Here is a 16367-nt window from a genome sequence, read left to right on the forward strand (position 1 = left end):
ACCCAGGGTATAAACCACCAACATAAAACTGTTGTGCTGTGCTAAATACTGTTTAGAATTCCATCATATCCATTGTTGATTCATGCAATTGCCCTCATTTAAAAGCAAATCTATAAAACACAACTGCATCAATGCGTTAATGTTTTCATACTTAGAAGGTAGAAGGAGATTGTTGCAGATTATTAAGCATGGAAGTGGCTGTTTGGAATGATTTATTTTTCCTCTCCTGCATTGTGTTCTTTTAATAATGGGTTTAATACTACCATTGCTTGGTCTTATGTAGCTTGCTAAACACATTGTACTTCTTAAGAGCAAATGCAGGAACGTCTACTTTCCCCCCTGCCTCTCCGGGACTTCCCAACTGTTAGCAGTGTACCTGGTGCTTAATTTCATTATTTGAGCAATAGCACCAGTGATGTCCAGACATCATCACATCTGCACACGGCGAGTCCCTGTGTCAATACGAAAGATCCAAATGTTATTTTCTGGCAGCATTCTGGATTATTCAAGAGGATAGGTATTCCACTATTTTTATCTGCTTCAACTGCATTAATCTTTTTAAATGCCACCATGGCTAAGGCTACAGGGGAGACTTTAAACTAGAATGGTTGGGGGGAGGGAATCAAGATGAGGTGACTGGGAGCAAGGAAGTTAGCTCACAAATAGAGAAGGATTGTAGACAGTGTGATGGAGAAGGGGAGCGCTCAGACCGAAGGTTTGAGATGTGTCTATTTTAACATCAGGAGTGTAGTGAATGAGCTTAGAGCGTGGATCGCTGCTTGGAATTGTGATGTGGTGGCCATTACAGAGACTTGGATACTTCACGTGCCGGATTTCAGAAGGGACAAGGAGGGAGGCAGAAGAGGTGGGGGAGTGGCACTGTTGATCAGGGATAGTGTCATGGCTGTAGAGAAGGTGGAGGCCGTGGAGGGATTGTCTACGGAGTCTCTGTGGGTGGAACTTCGGAACAGGAAGGGGTCGATGACTTTACTGGGTGTTTTCTATAGGCCGCCCAATAGTAACAGGGATGTTGAGGAGCAGATAGGGAAACAGATCCTGGAGAGATGTAGTAATAAGAGTTGTCGTGATGGGAGACTTTAATTTCCCAAACATCGATTGGAATATCCTTAGGGTAAGGGGTTTGGATGGGGAGGAGTTTGTTAGGTGTGTTCAGGAGGGTTTCCTGACACAGTATGTGGATAAGCCTACAAGAGGAGAGGCTGTACTCAATCTGGTATTGGCTAATGAACCTGGACAGGTGTCCGATCTCTCAGTGGGAGAGCATCTTGGGGATAGTGATCATAACTCTATCTCCTTAACACTAGCATTGGAAACAGATAGGATCAGGCAAGCTAAGAAAGTATTTATCTGGAGTAAGGGGAAATATGAAGCCATCCAGCAGGAAATTAGATGAGTAAATTGGAAGGAGGTATTCTCAGGGAAAAGTACCGAAGGTAGCAGATTTTCAAGGAATGTTTGTCTGGAGTTCTGCATGACAATGTTGCGATGAGACAGGGTGGTTTTGGTAGGTTACGGGAACCGTGGCGCATGAAAGTTGTAACGAACCTAGTCAAAAAGAAAAGCATACAATAGGTTCAGAGAGCTAGGCGATGTTAGGGATCTAGAGTATACAGCTTGTAGGAAGGAGCTTAAGAAGGAAATTAGGAGAGCCAGAAGGGGTCATGAAAAGGCGTTGGCAGGTAAGATGAAGGAGACCCCAAAGGTGCTCTACAAATATTTGAAGAGTAAAAGGATGAGACGTGAAGGAATAGGACCTATAAAATGTGAAGGTGAGAAAGTTAGTACAGAACCGGTAGAAATAGCAGAGGTGCTCAATGAATACTCACCTCGGTATTCACAATGGAAAAAGATCTGGGTGGTTGTACTGCAGGCTTGTGGTGGACTGAAAAGATTGAGTATGTTGTCATTTAAGAAAGAGGATGTGTTGGAAGTTTTGAATAGCATCAAGATAGATAAGTTGCCAGGACCAGATGGGATGTACCCCAGGTTACTGTGGGAGGCGAGAGAAGAGATTGCAGAGCTTCTGGCGATGATCTTTGTGTCATCGATGGAGACAGGAGAGTTTCCGGAGGATTGAAGGATTGCGGATGTGGTTCCTATATTCAAGAAAGGGAATAGGGATAGCCCAGGAAATTACCGACCGGTGAGTCTAACCTCAGTGGTTGGTAAGTTGATGGAGAAGATCCTGAGGGATAGGATTTATGAACATTTTAGAGAAGTTTAGTATGCTCAAATGTAGTCAGCATGGCTTTGTCAAAGGCAGATCGTGCCTTACGAGCCTGGTTGAATTCTTTGAAAAAGTGACTAAACATATTGACAAAAGAAGAGCGGTAGATGTGGTTTATGTGGACTTCAGCAAGGCGTTCGATAAGGTCCCCCATGCAAGACTTCTTGAGAAAGTGAGAGGGCATAGGATCCAAGGGGCTGTTGCCTTGTGGATCTAGAACTGGTTTGCCTGCAGAAGGCAGAGAGTGGTTGTAAATGGGTCTTTTTCTGCATGGAGGTCGGTCACCAGTGGAGTGCCCAATGGATCTATTCTGGGACCCTTGCTGTTTGTAATTTTCATAAATGATCTGGATGAGGAAGTGGAGGGATGGGTTGGTAAGTTTGCCAATGACACAAAGGTTGGTGATGTTGTAGATAGTTTGGAGGGAAGTCAGAAGTTGCAGCGTGACAGAGATAGGATGCAAGACTGGGCAGAGAAGTGGCAGATGGACTTCAACGTGGATAAATGTGTAGTGGTCCATTTTGGCAGGTCAAATGGGATGAAGGAGTATAATATCAAGGGCAACACTCTTAGCAGTGTAGAGGATCAGAAGGACCTTGGGATCTGGGTCCATAGGACTCTTAAATCGGCCTCGCAGATGGAGGATGTGGTTAAGAAGGTGCATGGCGTATTGGCCTTCATCAATCAAGGGATCGAGTTTAGGAGTCGGGAGACAATGCCGCAGCTTTATAAGACCCTAGTCAGACCCCACTTAAGAGTACTGTGCTCTGGTCGCCTCATTACAGGAGGGATGTGGAAGTTATTGAAAGGGTGCAGAGGAGATTTACAAAGATGTTGCCTGGATTGGGTGGCATGCCTTATGAGGATAGTTTGAGGGAGCTCGGTCTTTTCTCCTTGGAGAGACAAAGGATGAGAGGTGACCTGATAGAGGTGTATAAGATGTTGAGAGGTACTGATCGGGTGGATTCTCAGAGGCTTTTTCCCAGGGCTGAAATGGTTGCTACAAGAGGACACAGGTTTAAGGTGATGGGGAGTAGATACAGAGGAGATATCAGAGGTAAGTTTTTCACTGAGGGTGGTGGGTGAGTGGAATCGGCTGCTGTCGGTGGTGGTGGAGGCAAATTCGATAGTCTCTTTTAAGAGACTTCTGGACGAGTACATGGGACTTAATAGGATTGAGAGATATATGTAAGCCTAGTAGGTAGCGATATGATCGGCTCAACTTGTGGGCCGAAGGGCCTGTTTGTGCTGTAGTGTTCTATGAAGACTGAAACTTGCACACAGCAAGTTCTGTTTTGTCTACTCCACATTATTGCATTTGTCTTCAGTTCTTGTTTTCATGACATAAATCGTGCTCCTCAGCACTGCTGGGTCTCGGCACAACAGGAAGCTAGAGTCCCAAGAATAGCAGCCAACCTATTTTATTGAAAAAGGGAGAGGGATAGAAAGCTGGAAACTGCAGGCCAGTTAACTTAACATTTGTCAAAGAGAAAATGTCAGAATCCGTTATTAAAGATGTTATGGCAGACTACTTAGAAAAATTCAAGGCAATCAGGCAGAGTCAACATGGTTTTGTGAAAGGGGAATCATGTTTAACTTATTTATTAGAGTTCATTGAACAAGTAATACATGTTGTGGATAAAGGGGAACAAGTGAATGTACAGTACGTAGATTTCCAGAAGGCATTTGATAAGGTGTCACATCAGAGGTTATCATGGAAAGCTCATGGTGTAGGGTGTGGTATATTGGCATGGAGAGAAGACTGGCTGGCTTACAGGAAACCGGGAGTAGGCATTAATGGGTCTTTTTGGTGAGCAGGAAGTAATAAGTAGTATGCCACAGAAATCGCTGCTGGGGCTTCAACATTTTACAATTTATGTAAATGGTTTGGATGAAAGGACTGAAGACATGGTTGCAAAATTGCTGATAGAAAGATAGATCAGAAAATAAGTTGTGACGAGGGCATAAGGAGGCTACAGAGGGACATAGGTTATGAGTGGGCAGAGATCTGGCAAGTGGAATATAATGTGGGGAGCTGTGAAATTGGAAGAATAAAAATGAAACATAGAACCAAAGAAAATTACAGCTCAGAAACAGGCCTTTTGGCCCTTCTTGTCTGTATCGAACCATTTTTTTTTGCCTAGTCCCACTAACCTGCACTTGACACCCTCCACACCCCTCTCATCCATGTACCCATCCAAGTTTTTCTTAAAATGTTAAAAGTGACCCTGCATTTACCACTTTATCTGGCAGCTCATTCCACACTCCCACCACTCTGCGTGAAGAAGCCCCCCACCCCCCCAATGTTCCCTTTAAACTTTTCTCCTTTTACCCTTAACCCATGCTCTCTGGCTTTTTTCTCCCCTAGCCTCTGGAAAAAGCCTGCTTGCATTCACTCTATCTATACCCATCAAAATCCTATACACCTCTATCAAATCTCCCCTCATTCTTCTACGCTCCAGGGAATAAAGACCTAACCTATTCAATCTCTCTCTCTAACTCAGCTTCAAGTCCTGGCAACATTCTCGTGAACCTTCTCTGCACTCTTTCAACCTTAACATATTATATAAACATATTATCTAAATGGTGGAAGATTAGAGAGCTCTGAGATTCCAGGGGATCTAGATGTCCTAGTGCATAAATCACAAAAGACTAGTATGCAAGTACAGCAAATAATTCGGAAGTTTAAACAGAATGTTAACATTTATTATGTGGGGAATTGAAGTCAAAAGATGTGAGGCCACATCCAGAGTCCTGTGTACAATATTGATTTCCTTATGTAAGGGTGTAAATATGTTAGTTCAGGGAAGGTTTATTAGACTAATACCAGGAATGGGTGGGTTGTCTTAGGAGGAAAGGTTGGACAGGCTGAGATTGTATCCACTGGAGTTTAGAAGAGCAAGAGGCGACTTGATTGAAACCTTTTAAGAGCCTGAGGGGTGTTGACACAGTGAACGTAGAGAGAATGTTTCCTCTTGTGGAAGAATCTATAGCCAGGACTTACTGTTTAACAATAAATGCCAGGATTCTCCCAGCCTGCTGTACTGTTCCAGAGAGACAACAGTGGTGGGCCTTTCACAAAGTTCATGACTGGCATCTGACTGGTCACGAGTCTCCCTGGCACTTTTTTTTTAAGCGCAATCAGATCCATGCCAGAAATCGGCAGAGATATTCATATGGAAATTTCCATATGATTAGTGGACCCAGGAGCGTCTCTCACCTCCCCCCTGCCCGCACTCTGCAAGTGGGATCATTGGGGGATGGAGAGAGGATAATCAGGGCTGTCCATGGGGGGAGGGTGGAGTGACCATGTGGAGGGGTTATAGCTGGCCCGGGGTAGGGGGGAGATCATCACTGGCTGGTCAGAAAGGTCGGCTATTGGGAGGGGTTGGATTACTGGGGAAGGTCAGTGATCAGGAGGCAGCAATGGCGGGGGCTGGTGCGCAAATGCTGATCTCCGTGCTGACAGATTGGTGTACCCATTCTGTGCTATACTGCCAGCCACTCATGAGGGATGAGGCCCCGGCCCCGGCCCCAGCCCCCACTTACTGGTGTAAATCTATAGCACTCTGCATTGCACAATGTCAGATTTGTTCAGGTAAGTATGCCCAAAAAATGGGCAGGAATTTCTCCTGTTTTCCTATCCATTGGGCACCTAGTTTTATCTTGGGAGAATCCTGGCCAAAGAGTCAGCGATTAAGGCAGAAATGATGAGAAATATTTTTCTGAGAGGATTGGAATCTTTGTAACTCTCTTCCTCAAAAGGCAGTGGGAGCAGAGCCTTTGAATATTTTTAAGGCAGAAGTGGATAGATTTTTGATAAAGAAGGGAAAGGTAATTGGAGTAGGCAGGAGGTTACAATCAGAACAGGCTCAGGGGACTTAATTTGTATGTATGTTGAAGTGCAGATTACACTGACCATCATGTTTGAAAGGCAGTAGTGTCATCACTGGAAGCACATAGAATAGACATATCATGTCAACAGGCCGCATGTATCATTGATTTTGTACCCAGCTTACCATTTTGGACCTCACTGCCTAATGCTTTCTAAAATACCCAATGGGTCACGCGTTCAGTCGCTAGTGCTATTAAAGGCATCAGCGTGGGACCAGATGAAGTTCTTTTGATTTTCCTTTGTCACAGCAGACAGAGTGGAATATTATGCTTAGTGTTGTTGGAGGAGACCGAAAAGTCAGTCGCGGTGCTGGACTTCTCTCAGGATTTCAAAGACCTGTTAATAGACCCTTCCATCACTCATTGGAATTACAGCATAGGGACATGGAGTACAGGCAGCAGAGAGGGAGCCGATGGTGGAAGCTTCTCAATTCAAGTCTGTACACATCTAGGCCATTCAGGTAGGAGTTGTCCTACCTTCATTTCAGCCATTACGTGTTTGCAGTGGCTGTGATACACCAAGGATGTAGTTACTGAACAGTGCCACCTCCTCCACCCAGATCGACAACCTCACAATGGGGTGAGGGTGACACTGCCAGTGGCCATCAATATGGCTCTCAAAATCTATGCCTCAGGATTAATCCATCTGGACCAGCTCTATTGTCAATATTTTAAAGTATGTTGTGTCAGGGAGGCAAAAAGGCTCTTTACAGAAGATCATCATCATCTTCTCTCAAACCAGAGAAAAGTAGAAGGAACAGGGCCTGTTGTCTTTGTCAGGATAACAGGATTCCCAATGGTGCAGGGAGCCATTAGCTGAGAACTTTTCAGAGGGACACTTAATAAAAAGTGATCAAGAAGTAGCAGATTTAAAACCAAGGTGGGGAGAAATTACTCCTCTTAAAGGGTCTTGAGTCTGGAATTCACTATCCCTGAGAGTGGTGGATGTGGGGATATTGTGTAAATTTAAGGAAGAGGTGGACAGATTTTTAATTAGTATGGGTTTAAAAGGCTATGGCAACACACAGGAAAGTGGAGTTGAGGCCAAGATGAGACCAATCATGATCACATTAAATGGCAGACAGGCTTGAGGGGTTGAATTGCCTCCTCCTGCTCCGAGTTTTTACATTCCAAGAAGAGCTGAAACCATCAGGAAAACCTTATACCTCTGCTGCCTTGAAGACAAATGAATTGGTTAAAGTTCTTTCAGTAACAGTCCTGCCCATCAGTTTTTTCATTTCCTTTCAGCTAAAGTCATGACTTTAGATATTGATACTGAAGTTAATGTTTTAAATTCAACTGGACATGAACTATTTAAAAAATTATAGAACACCTCCTTCAGATACCCCAAAGCTCTTTACTGTCAACAAAGTAGTTTTTGAAGTCCAGTCACTGTTGTTGTTATGTTGCAAGAAATTTACACACATTTTACAGATCCAAATTAACATCCCAGATTGAAGTTTGCAGCATGAACAGCACTCTTGATAATATACTGGCCAACACTGCCATCTAGAGAAACATTGAAGCAGCTTTTCCTGATATTTTCTATTTGTTAAACGAAACGAGATTCTAAACCAAAACAGGATGAACAACCAGAGGTCACGGTTCACAATGGTACCTGCAATAACACTGGAAAATCCCACCCAAGGTCAACAGACCTTTGTATGGTCTGTATGCCACCCACTATGATTCCTGTGGCAGGTGGGATGGGAAAATTCCACCCTTAATGTAGGAGGGAGGGCATTCGATTCCTGGGACATTAGGACTAGTTTGAGCATCTGGCTAAGACAAAAGTGCCTCCATTAGAGGTAGAAAGTCAGGAGAATTTACAAATGGGAACACAAAAATGACAGTGAAATAAAATTACTGTTTTGTAGCCTTCACTGAGATAGATAAATCTCCCAGAATTAGAAATTCCAGGGATGAGGGAGAATGAGTAATTGAACATAATCTGTATTAGTAAGAAGGGTTGCTTAGAAAAGTTAATGGGACTAAAGGTTGATAAGTAACCCAGACCTGAAGTTCTAATAACCTAGGGTATTGAATGAGATAGCTATGGTGATGGTGTATGCATTGATGATCATCATCCAGAATTCTAGATTCTTTAATGGTTCCTGCAAATTGGAAAGTAGCAAATGTCACCCCACTATGCAAGAAGGGAGAGTGAAACAAAATGTGGAACTACAGATCTGTTTGCCTTATAACAGTAGTCAGGAAAATGCCAGAATGCATAATAAAGGATGTGATAAATGTACGTCTGGATGATAAGAACTTGATTGAGCATAGTCAGCATGGATTTATGAATGGGTAATCATGTATGATGAACCTCTGGGAAGATTTTTTTGAGAATGTTACTAACAGAATTGATAAAGGGGAGTTGGCAGATAGAGTACACTTGGATTTTCAGAAGGCTTTTGAAAAAATTCTCCCCCATAGGAGGTTGATTATCAAAAATAAAGTAGATGGGATAAGAGACAATATACTTACATGAATTAAAGATTGACTAAAAGGCAAAAAAGAGAGTAAGGATGAACTTGTTATTCTCATGTTGGCAGGCTGTGATTAGTGGGGTGCTGCAAGGATCAGTATTTGAGCCCCAACTATTCACAACATATATCAATGATTTGGATTTACGAACCAAGCCTAGTATTTCTAGGTTGACAGATGATATAAAGCTGGGTGGGTAAGTGTTGTAAGGAGGATGAAAAGTGGCTGTAGGATTTGGATATTGAGTGGGCAAGAACATGGCACACGGGATATACTTTTGAAAAATTAGAGGTTATTGATTTCGGTAGAGTTAACGTAAGCGCAGAGTATTTCTTAAATGGTAAGAAATTAGAAAGAGTAGATACACAAAGAGACCTACCTGGGTATCCTTGCTAATAATTCATTGTGGGACTAATATGTAGGTGTAGCAAGCACTTAGGAAGGCTAATATTATGTTAGCCTTCTTTGCAAGAAGATGCGTGTGCAAGAGTAGCAAAGTTTTGCTTCATTTCTATAGACCTTAGTTAGATTGAATATGGAGTAGTGGTCCCCTTACCTTAAAAATGTTGTCAGACAGGGAGTGCAATAAAGGCTCACCAGACTTATTCTTGGGATCTTTGGAATTCTTTCCCTCAGGCGGTATGGAAGCTCAGTCATCGAATATGTTTAAAGGAGAAATTGATAGATATCTAAGTGCCAATGACTTAAAGGAACATGGAGATAAGTGTGGGAAAAAGACATTGAAGTGGATGATCAGCCCCGATTGTATTGAATGATGGAGCAGGCTCAATGGGCTGAGTGGCCCACTCCTGTATCTTAGTTCCTATGGTTCCTGAGTCCAACATTATAAAGAGGAATGAGATAGAAGGCAGAAACTCTAGAATGTTTCTCTAATCTCTCTCCATAGGATAGTCCAAACTTCTTTAACCAGCCTCAAGTCTGCAGGCCTTGTATTAGCTGCTGCTGGAGAGTTACAAAGCTAAATCAATTCCTCTGTTTCAGAAGTAGGAGCAGCATACAAATGGTACAACAGCCAGGAAATGTTACACTGCAGAATTTTGGAACATTTCTGCCATGCCATAACATAAACAAAAACAGTCAAATCAACCACAATGTCCTTGATATTCATGTTTCATATTTATTGAGAAAAATACAAACATTTTATTACAGGCATTTATGCCCAGCAATTAGAAACAAGTTTTTCATAGTGCAAAGTTTAATTCAAATATAGAATCTTCTAACAAAGGTTGAGCTAAAATACTCAAATATTTTGAGGAAAACATGATGCAAGTTTAAAATTGTTGGAAATGCCTTCAAATATCTTTAATTATATTGAATTTATAACATAGAAATAGGTCTTTGGTGTAACAGCCATATGTTGGGTTTATGTTCCACGAGACTCCTTCCACTCGACTTCATCTAATCCTATGAAATGTCCAAGTTAGGGCAGTACTATTAAAAGCTTTGCATCCAGGAGGTAGTAATCTTGTGAAAGCATAGAGAACTTGTGATGCTAAAGCGCTACCCACAATTTGTACGGTTACCATGTATTCTGTCAAATGGTCAACACAGACCAATCATATTTACAACACCCACAGTCATGTTGTTCTCTGCTCAGTGTCCAAATCCTGATCTCAAGTTCTGGCTCTCCCTGGTCTTTCATTAAGCATCCTCCTCTGATGGGCTTCACCGACCTCAATTTTCCTTTCAAACCCTTTCCTTCCTCAGTCTTTGCATCCATTTTGGTATATTTAGACATGTTGGCATTAATAAAGTTTTGGCCTTAAGGTTATCTGATTATATGATTGCTGACATCACATTGAATTTTAAACACAAAAATCAGCCATTTGATCCTGGTGTTTACGCTCCAGATGAACTTCCTGCCACTTGATTTGTTTCATTCTATCAGCATAACCTTCCATTTCTTTTTCCCTCATTTGTCTATCAACCTCCCTCTAAATATTCTATGCTATCCACCTCTAAGTTCTTGCGGCACATCCTACATTTTAACCACCCTCTGTTCTTTTCTGAATTCTTTGGTGCATTTATTGGTGTGTAATCTCTCCACAGCAAAGGGGTCATAGCATCACTTAACTGTTTGGTCTGTGCTAGCCATATGGACATGAACAAATCAGATCACAGACTCAATGCAAACTAGTCACCCATTAGCCCTCGCCTGAATTTTGTCTGTTAATTTAAGCAGAAATTCTGATTTTTTTATAAAAGAGGCTTCAGCCTACCAGCACCGCTGCAAATGATCAGTCGGCCCTCCACTGTAGCCACGTCAGATTATTCTTCCGGGAAAATATTTAATAAAATCAAAATTTCAATAATTTTAATCTAAAGTTGTTAGTTCGTAATGGAATCCCTAATTTAATTCAAAATGTCTACATGAGAAAAACAGAGATAACTGGCAAGAAGGGGAAAATAGCAAAATGGCAGTGAAACAGGATTTAGTGATATACAGAATAGTAAACCAGCAGTGAAACAGGATTTAGTGATAGCATAGTCAGCAGCAGTGAAACAGGATTTGCCCAATTGAGCACATTAAATGTCTATTTAATGACCATTTGAAGGACCATTTCCCACCAAGCCTCAATCTTCAGACTGGTGGGAAAAGTTCAGAAGTAATGCTCAGAACATCACCCAGTTCAGCCCTCAGACTGGAAGGGGTAAAGTGGGAGGGTGGGGTTGCTTCCATCAACTTCCTCCTTCTAACATTAGGCACCCCTCCCATCCCCAGATGATCTGCCCCCTGCAGATGCTCAGTCGCCACCTCCCTCTGTCTTCACTCTGAGACCATGCACTTATCTAGTTCTGTACTTGATGAATTACTTGCAGTCCTAGTCCTGTCCATTACAGCTTCTGGCACAACTGGGACAGGAGAGCCAACCAGATTGGCCAATCTGAGGTGGCACCTCTTCCTGACTGAGGAGCTGGAGTCTCATATGCAATCAATAAATATTCATTGGAGCATCAGTAGTTGCAGGCAGCTAGTATCATCTAATTATATGTGAATGTAGAATTGAAATCAGACCAACTATGATTTTAATTGGATGATGGGGTAGCCTCAAGGGACTGAAAAAAAAATTCACATATTTGTATGTTTATAAGATGGAAAATTGACTTGGAGAAATTGTCCTATGAAATTTGAGATTACTGATGGCATTTTACAAAACAACAAGATTGTGGAAAATCAAAGTTTTGAATCATAAAACTTGTAAAACCTGTCAAAATGCATGACAAAATTCACTGCAAACTAACCACTAATATTAAACTCAGAAATTGTGACAATGAACGAATGTGTAATTGCTTTATATAGCTGGATATTTAACAGCATGAAAAACAACTTTGGTAATTACAGAATCTTAGAATCTGGCGCCTCTCAAATTCTAAACATACCCCTCCTCAACCTGAACAAGGGAACCGGTTTTCTTGTTTAGCATATAGATGAATACATTTTTAGCAGACGGTCAGGAAAAACAGACATCAAAACCTGGAAAAGATATCACTGCATAAACTTAGCAAAGTTATACCAAATTGATCTCCTGACTATTTTAATGGGGGAATTAAATGCTTATTTTAAAGGATTAACAATTCCATTGAAAAACGTGGAGAGGAATTAGATACATGTTAAACATGTACAATAACATCACATCCAGTCATTGCCAGCTCATTGGCAGAATCACTTCAAATTGCAGTGCAGACAGAATCCAGCAAAAAATGATTGTACAATGCTTTAGTTATTTTGCCCTTTGAAATTCACATATGTTAGTGCAATTTACACAAAACAACTTTTCCATTTCATGTTCTATGAAATTAGGTTGTTTAACACCAGAAGAAATAAATAAATACTCATACTAAGTTGTGGGTCAAGTATAAATATTAATTCATTTTTAAAAGTTGACCCTGCACATGTACATTTGTGCTTGCTACAAAAGATTGCAGCAGGATTGGAAAAAAGTAATGACATACTCTTTTGCATATTCAACAGGCCGATGTGGCTTGATTGATTATTTCAAATGCACTGTATGCTGTACTGTTGTGATGACATTTGGTGTTCGATATGCAGAAAACTGGAACATTGCAACTCAGCAGTTCTGTCTGTTTGGAATGTGCTACAGAATGCATGTTGTTTAGCACCTTTAGCAATTAGTTTATATGTTGATGGATATCAGTTGAACGTGTGCAGAACTGCTGTATTGTGTGAACAAAATTAACCTGATTTTTTTTTTTATAACTGCAATCATATTTCACACTTTCATTTATGCAATACTGAAATTTTACTTGCTTTTAAAACATTTAATTTTATCAAACATTTTGAAGATCAAGTAATTCTGCATGTTTAACAGAACATCACAAGTCTATTGTTTAAGAACGCTATCAGAATACTAAGAAAGGACTTGCATTTATAGGGCACCTTTCATGACCTCATGACATCCCAAAGAGCTTCATAACCAAAGATATACTTGTGAATAGTCATTGGCAAAAGCCCATTTACACAGTGATTCTCACAAGCAACAATGTGACAAATTGCCAGATAATCTGGTGTTGAGGGATAAATGTCGACCACAATATCAGGAAAACTCACCTGCTCTCCTTTGAGCAATGCCGTGGGATATTTCACAGCCACGACAAGAAGGATGACAGGACCTTGCTTTATCATCTTACCCACAAGAAGACACAAACAAGCAACATACCTGTCAGCTTAGATTATGTACTCAAGTCTCTAGAAGGATGCTGCATCCCATGACACCAACTCAGTGGTCACAGTGCTACCACTCAACCAGGACTAACATGCAGATAGGTGTCTGTTAGTCAAGGACAAGTATAAAATATTGAAGAATATTATATTTCAATTTTTTTAAAATTATTTTTGAAGATCCACAATTTAAAGGATTGCCTTTATACCACATTGTCCTGAGAAAATCTTAGTGAAAGTTATGAATATTGTGTATTGAGAAAACAGATCATCAGCCACCCCTTCAGTTTTTTAACTGGTTATTTAAGCATTCTCAAGCTTACATTCAAATCTCAGCTATGTTTTTAGTCGACAAATGGTGTACGTTGATCTTTTTGGTGGTGCTGTGCCATTTCTGGACAGCAACTCCAATGGTGCTAACTGTCACGCAAAGTGCTCCCCCCAAACTCCACCAGGTAGGGATATATTCGAGGAATAAATACTGCAATATAAATGCTATTGGCACTTCTGTGGTCTTCATAAGAGCCACAAGCCCAGCTTTCTCAATTTGCAAGGCTTTTGTGAGAAAGATCTGTCCTCCCATTCCAAAGACACCAGTCAAGATTATGAATGCTCGATCCAACCCGCAGTTTGGAAGTTTCCACTCATTAACGATTGAGAGCACAATTGCACATATAACTAATCCAATCAGCGAATAGGACCAAATGGAAATGAGATAATTGACGGACTTGCCCATTTTCCGGATCACAATCAGAGTTAGTGCTGCACAGATTGCACCTCCGAAAGCAGCAGCAGTCCCCTTGATGCGACTCTTGTATTCCATTTCAGATTCAGAAATATCATGGCCAAAGATAAACGGAGGCCTAGCAATAAGGATAACCCCAGTTAAAGTGAAGACAAGGAAGATGGGATACAACCAATTGCATTTTTCCTTCAAGAAAATCCAAGCAAATATACTAACAAAGACTGGGTTACTAATCAGAATAACAGTGGCATCGGCCATAGGCATCTGTTGAATTGCATAGAAGACCAGCATCATGGCACCAGCACCAAGGATCCCTCGCAAGAAAACCAAAATTCTTTGGCCTTTTGGTCCCAGCATATCTAGTCTGCAAAACAATGACAGATTAAAATGTTTCAATTGAATGTAAGCATTTCTCTCATTTGCAATACATATTTAAAACTTCTGACTTCTTGATAGTTAGGAATTAATGGTACATATTTCTTTGTTTAGCTTTATTTATAAGTGCTGATTTTTCTATTCATTTTTCAAACTGTACCTGCCAACTATCAGAATGAATAAACAGTTTGTTCTGAATGTATCTCATAACTAATGGACTGATTCTATGCTGTAATAATTCTATAAGAACTGCTGTCAAAGTCTGGCATTCTAAAAATCTGTCCCACCACCATGTGGTGCTGTTGAGTACTGCAGAATAACAGCAAACAGGGAGAGAGATTAACACAATAGAGAGAGAGGATATTTGGCTCTGACAACATAGACTCTGTATGGGTAGACTTGAGAAATACTAAAGGGGCAAAAAACATTAGTGGGTGCCATATATAGACCCCCAAACTGCAGTGGTGATGTTGGGAATTGCATTAAACATGAAATTAGTAATGCATATGACAAGGAAATATCGGTGATCGTGGATGATTTTAATCTGCACATAGATTGGGCAAATCAAATTAACCACAATGCTGTAGAGGAGGAATTCTTGGAGTGTAAACGGGATAGTTTTCTTGACCAATATGTGGAGGAACCAACTAGAGAGTAGGCCATCTTAGACTGGGTACAGTGTGATGGGAAGGGAATCATTGCCAATCTAGCTGCCCGAGACCGCTTGGGGATGAGCGACCTTAACATTATAGAATTTTTAAAATCAAGATGGCGAGTGAAGTAGTTGATTCAGAGACTAGGGTGCTGAATTTTTAAAAAGCAAACTATGAGGATATGAGACATGAGTTGGGGAGAGTTACTTAAAGGGATGACAGTGGACAGACAATGGCAAACATTCAAGGAACCCATGCAGGAACTGCAGCAACTGTTTATTCCTGTCTGACAATAAAAACAAAATGGGTAAGAGGGCTAATCAATTACTTACAAAGGAAATTAGAGAGAGTATCCGATCTAAGGAAAAAAACATACAGATTGGCCAAGAAAAATAATAGATCTGAGGATTGGGGATAGTTTAGAATTCAACAAAGAACAACCAAAGGATTGATTAAGAAGGGGAAAATTCAATATGAAAGTAAGCTTGCAGGGAACATAAAGACTGGCACTAAGAGTTTCTATAAATACATGAAGAGAAAAAGGTTAGTGAAGACAAATGTAGGCCCCTATAGACAGAAACGGGGAATGTATAATAGGTGACAAAGAAATGGCAACTGAATACATACTTTGGTTCTGCCTTCACAAAACAGGACACATAACAAATGCCAGAAATATTAGAGAATGCAAGATTTAGTGAGAGGGGAGAACTGACGGAGATCAATACTAGTAGAGAGATGGTACTGGGGAAGTTGATGGGATTGAAGGCAGATAAATCCCCAGGACCTGATAATTTATATCCCAGAGTACTTAATAAATAGCTCTAGAAATAGAGGATGCATTGGTGATCATCTTCCAGGATTCTCCAGACTCTGGAACAATCCCTGCAGATTGGAGGGTAGCGAATGTCACTCCAATATGCAAAAGGAGAGGTAGAGAGAAAACAGGGAATTTAGGCCAGTAAGCTTAACATTGGTAGTAGGAAAAATTCTCAAATGTATTTTCAAGGGCTTGATGGCAGAGCATTTAGAAAGCAGTGGCAAGGTCAGACAGAGTCAGCATGGATTTATATAGGGGGAAATCATGCTTGACAAATCTACTGGCATTCTTTGAAGATGTAACTAGTAGAGATGGCAAGGGGGAACCAGTAGATGTGGTATATTTGGACTTGCAGAAAGTGTTTGACAAAGTCCCACACAACAGATTATCGTACAAGATTAAAGAGCATGGGATCGGAGGAAGAGATGGATCAAAAATTGGTTGGT

General features: G+C 40.9%; 1 protein-coding gene across 1 annotated transcript in view; it reads right to left on the minus strand.

The window, feature by feature from the left end:
* Positions 1 to 9753: 9753 nt before the first annotated feature.
* Positions 9754 to 16367, minus strand: part of slc35g1 (solute carrier family 35 member G1) — a 45120-nt gene continuing 38506 nt past the window's right edge. The window contains exon 3 of the mRNA XM_080205536.1: positions 9754 to 14440. Coding sequence (XP_080061662.1) covers positions 13657 to 14440 — 784 coding nt within the window. The 3' untranslated portion in view covers positions 9754 to 13656. The remainder of the gene's footprint in view (positions 14441 to 16367) is intronic.

This window comes from Carcharhinus amblyrhynchos, chromosome 17 (genome assembly GCF_965287045.1).
Source record: "Carcharhinus amblyrhynchos chromosome 17, sCarAmb.v2.hapA, whole genome shotgun sequence".
NCBI lineage: Eukaryota > Metazoa > Chordata > Chondrichthyes > Carcharhiniformes > Carcharhinidae > Carcharhinus > Carcharhinus amblyrhynchos.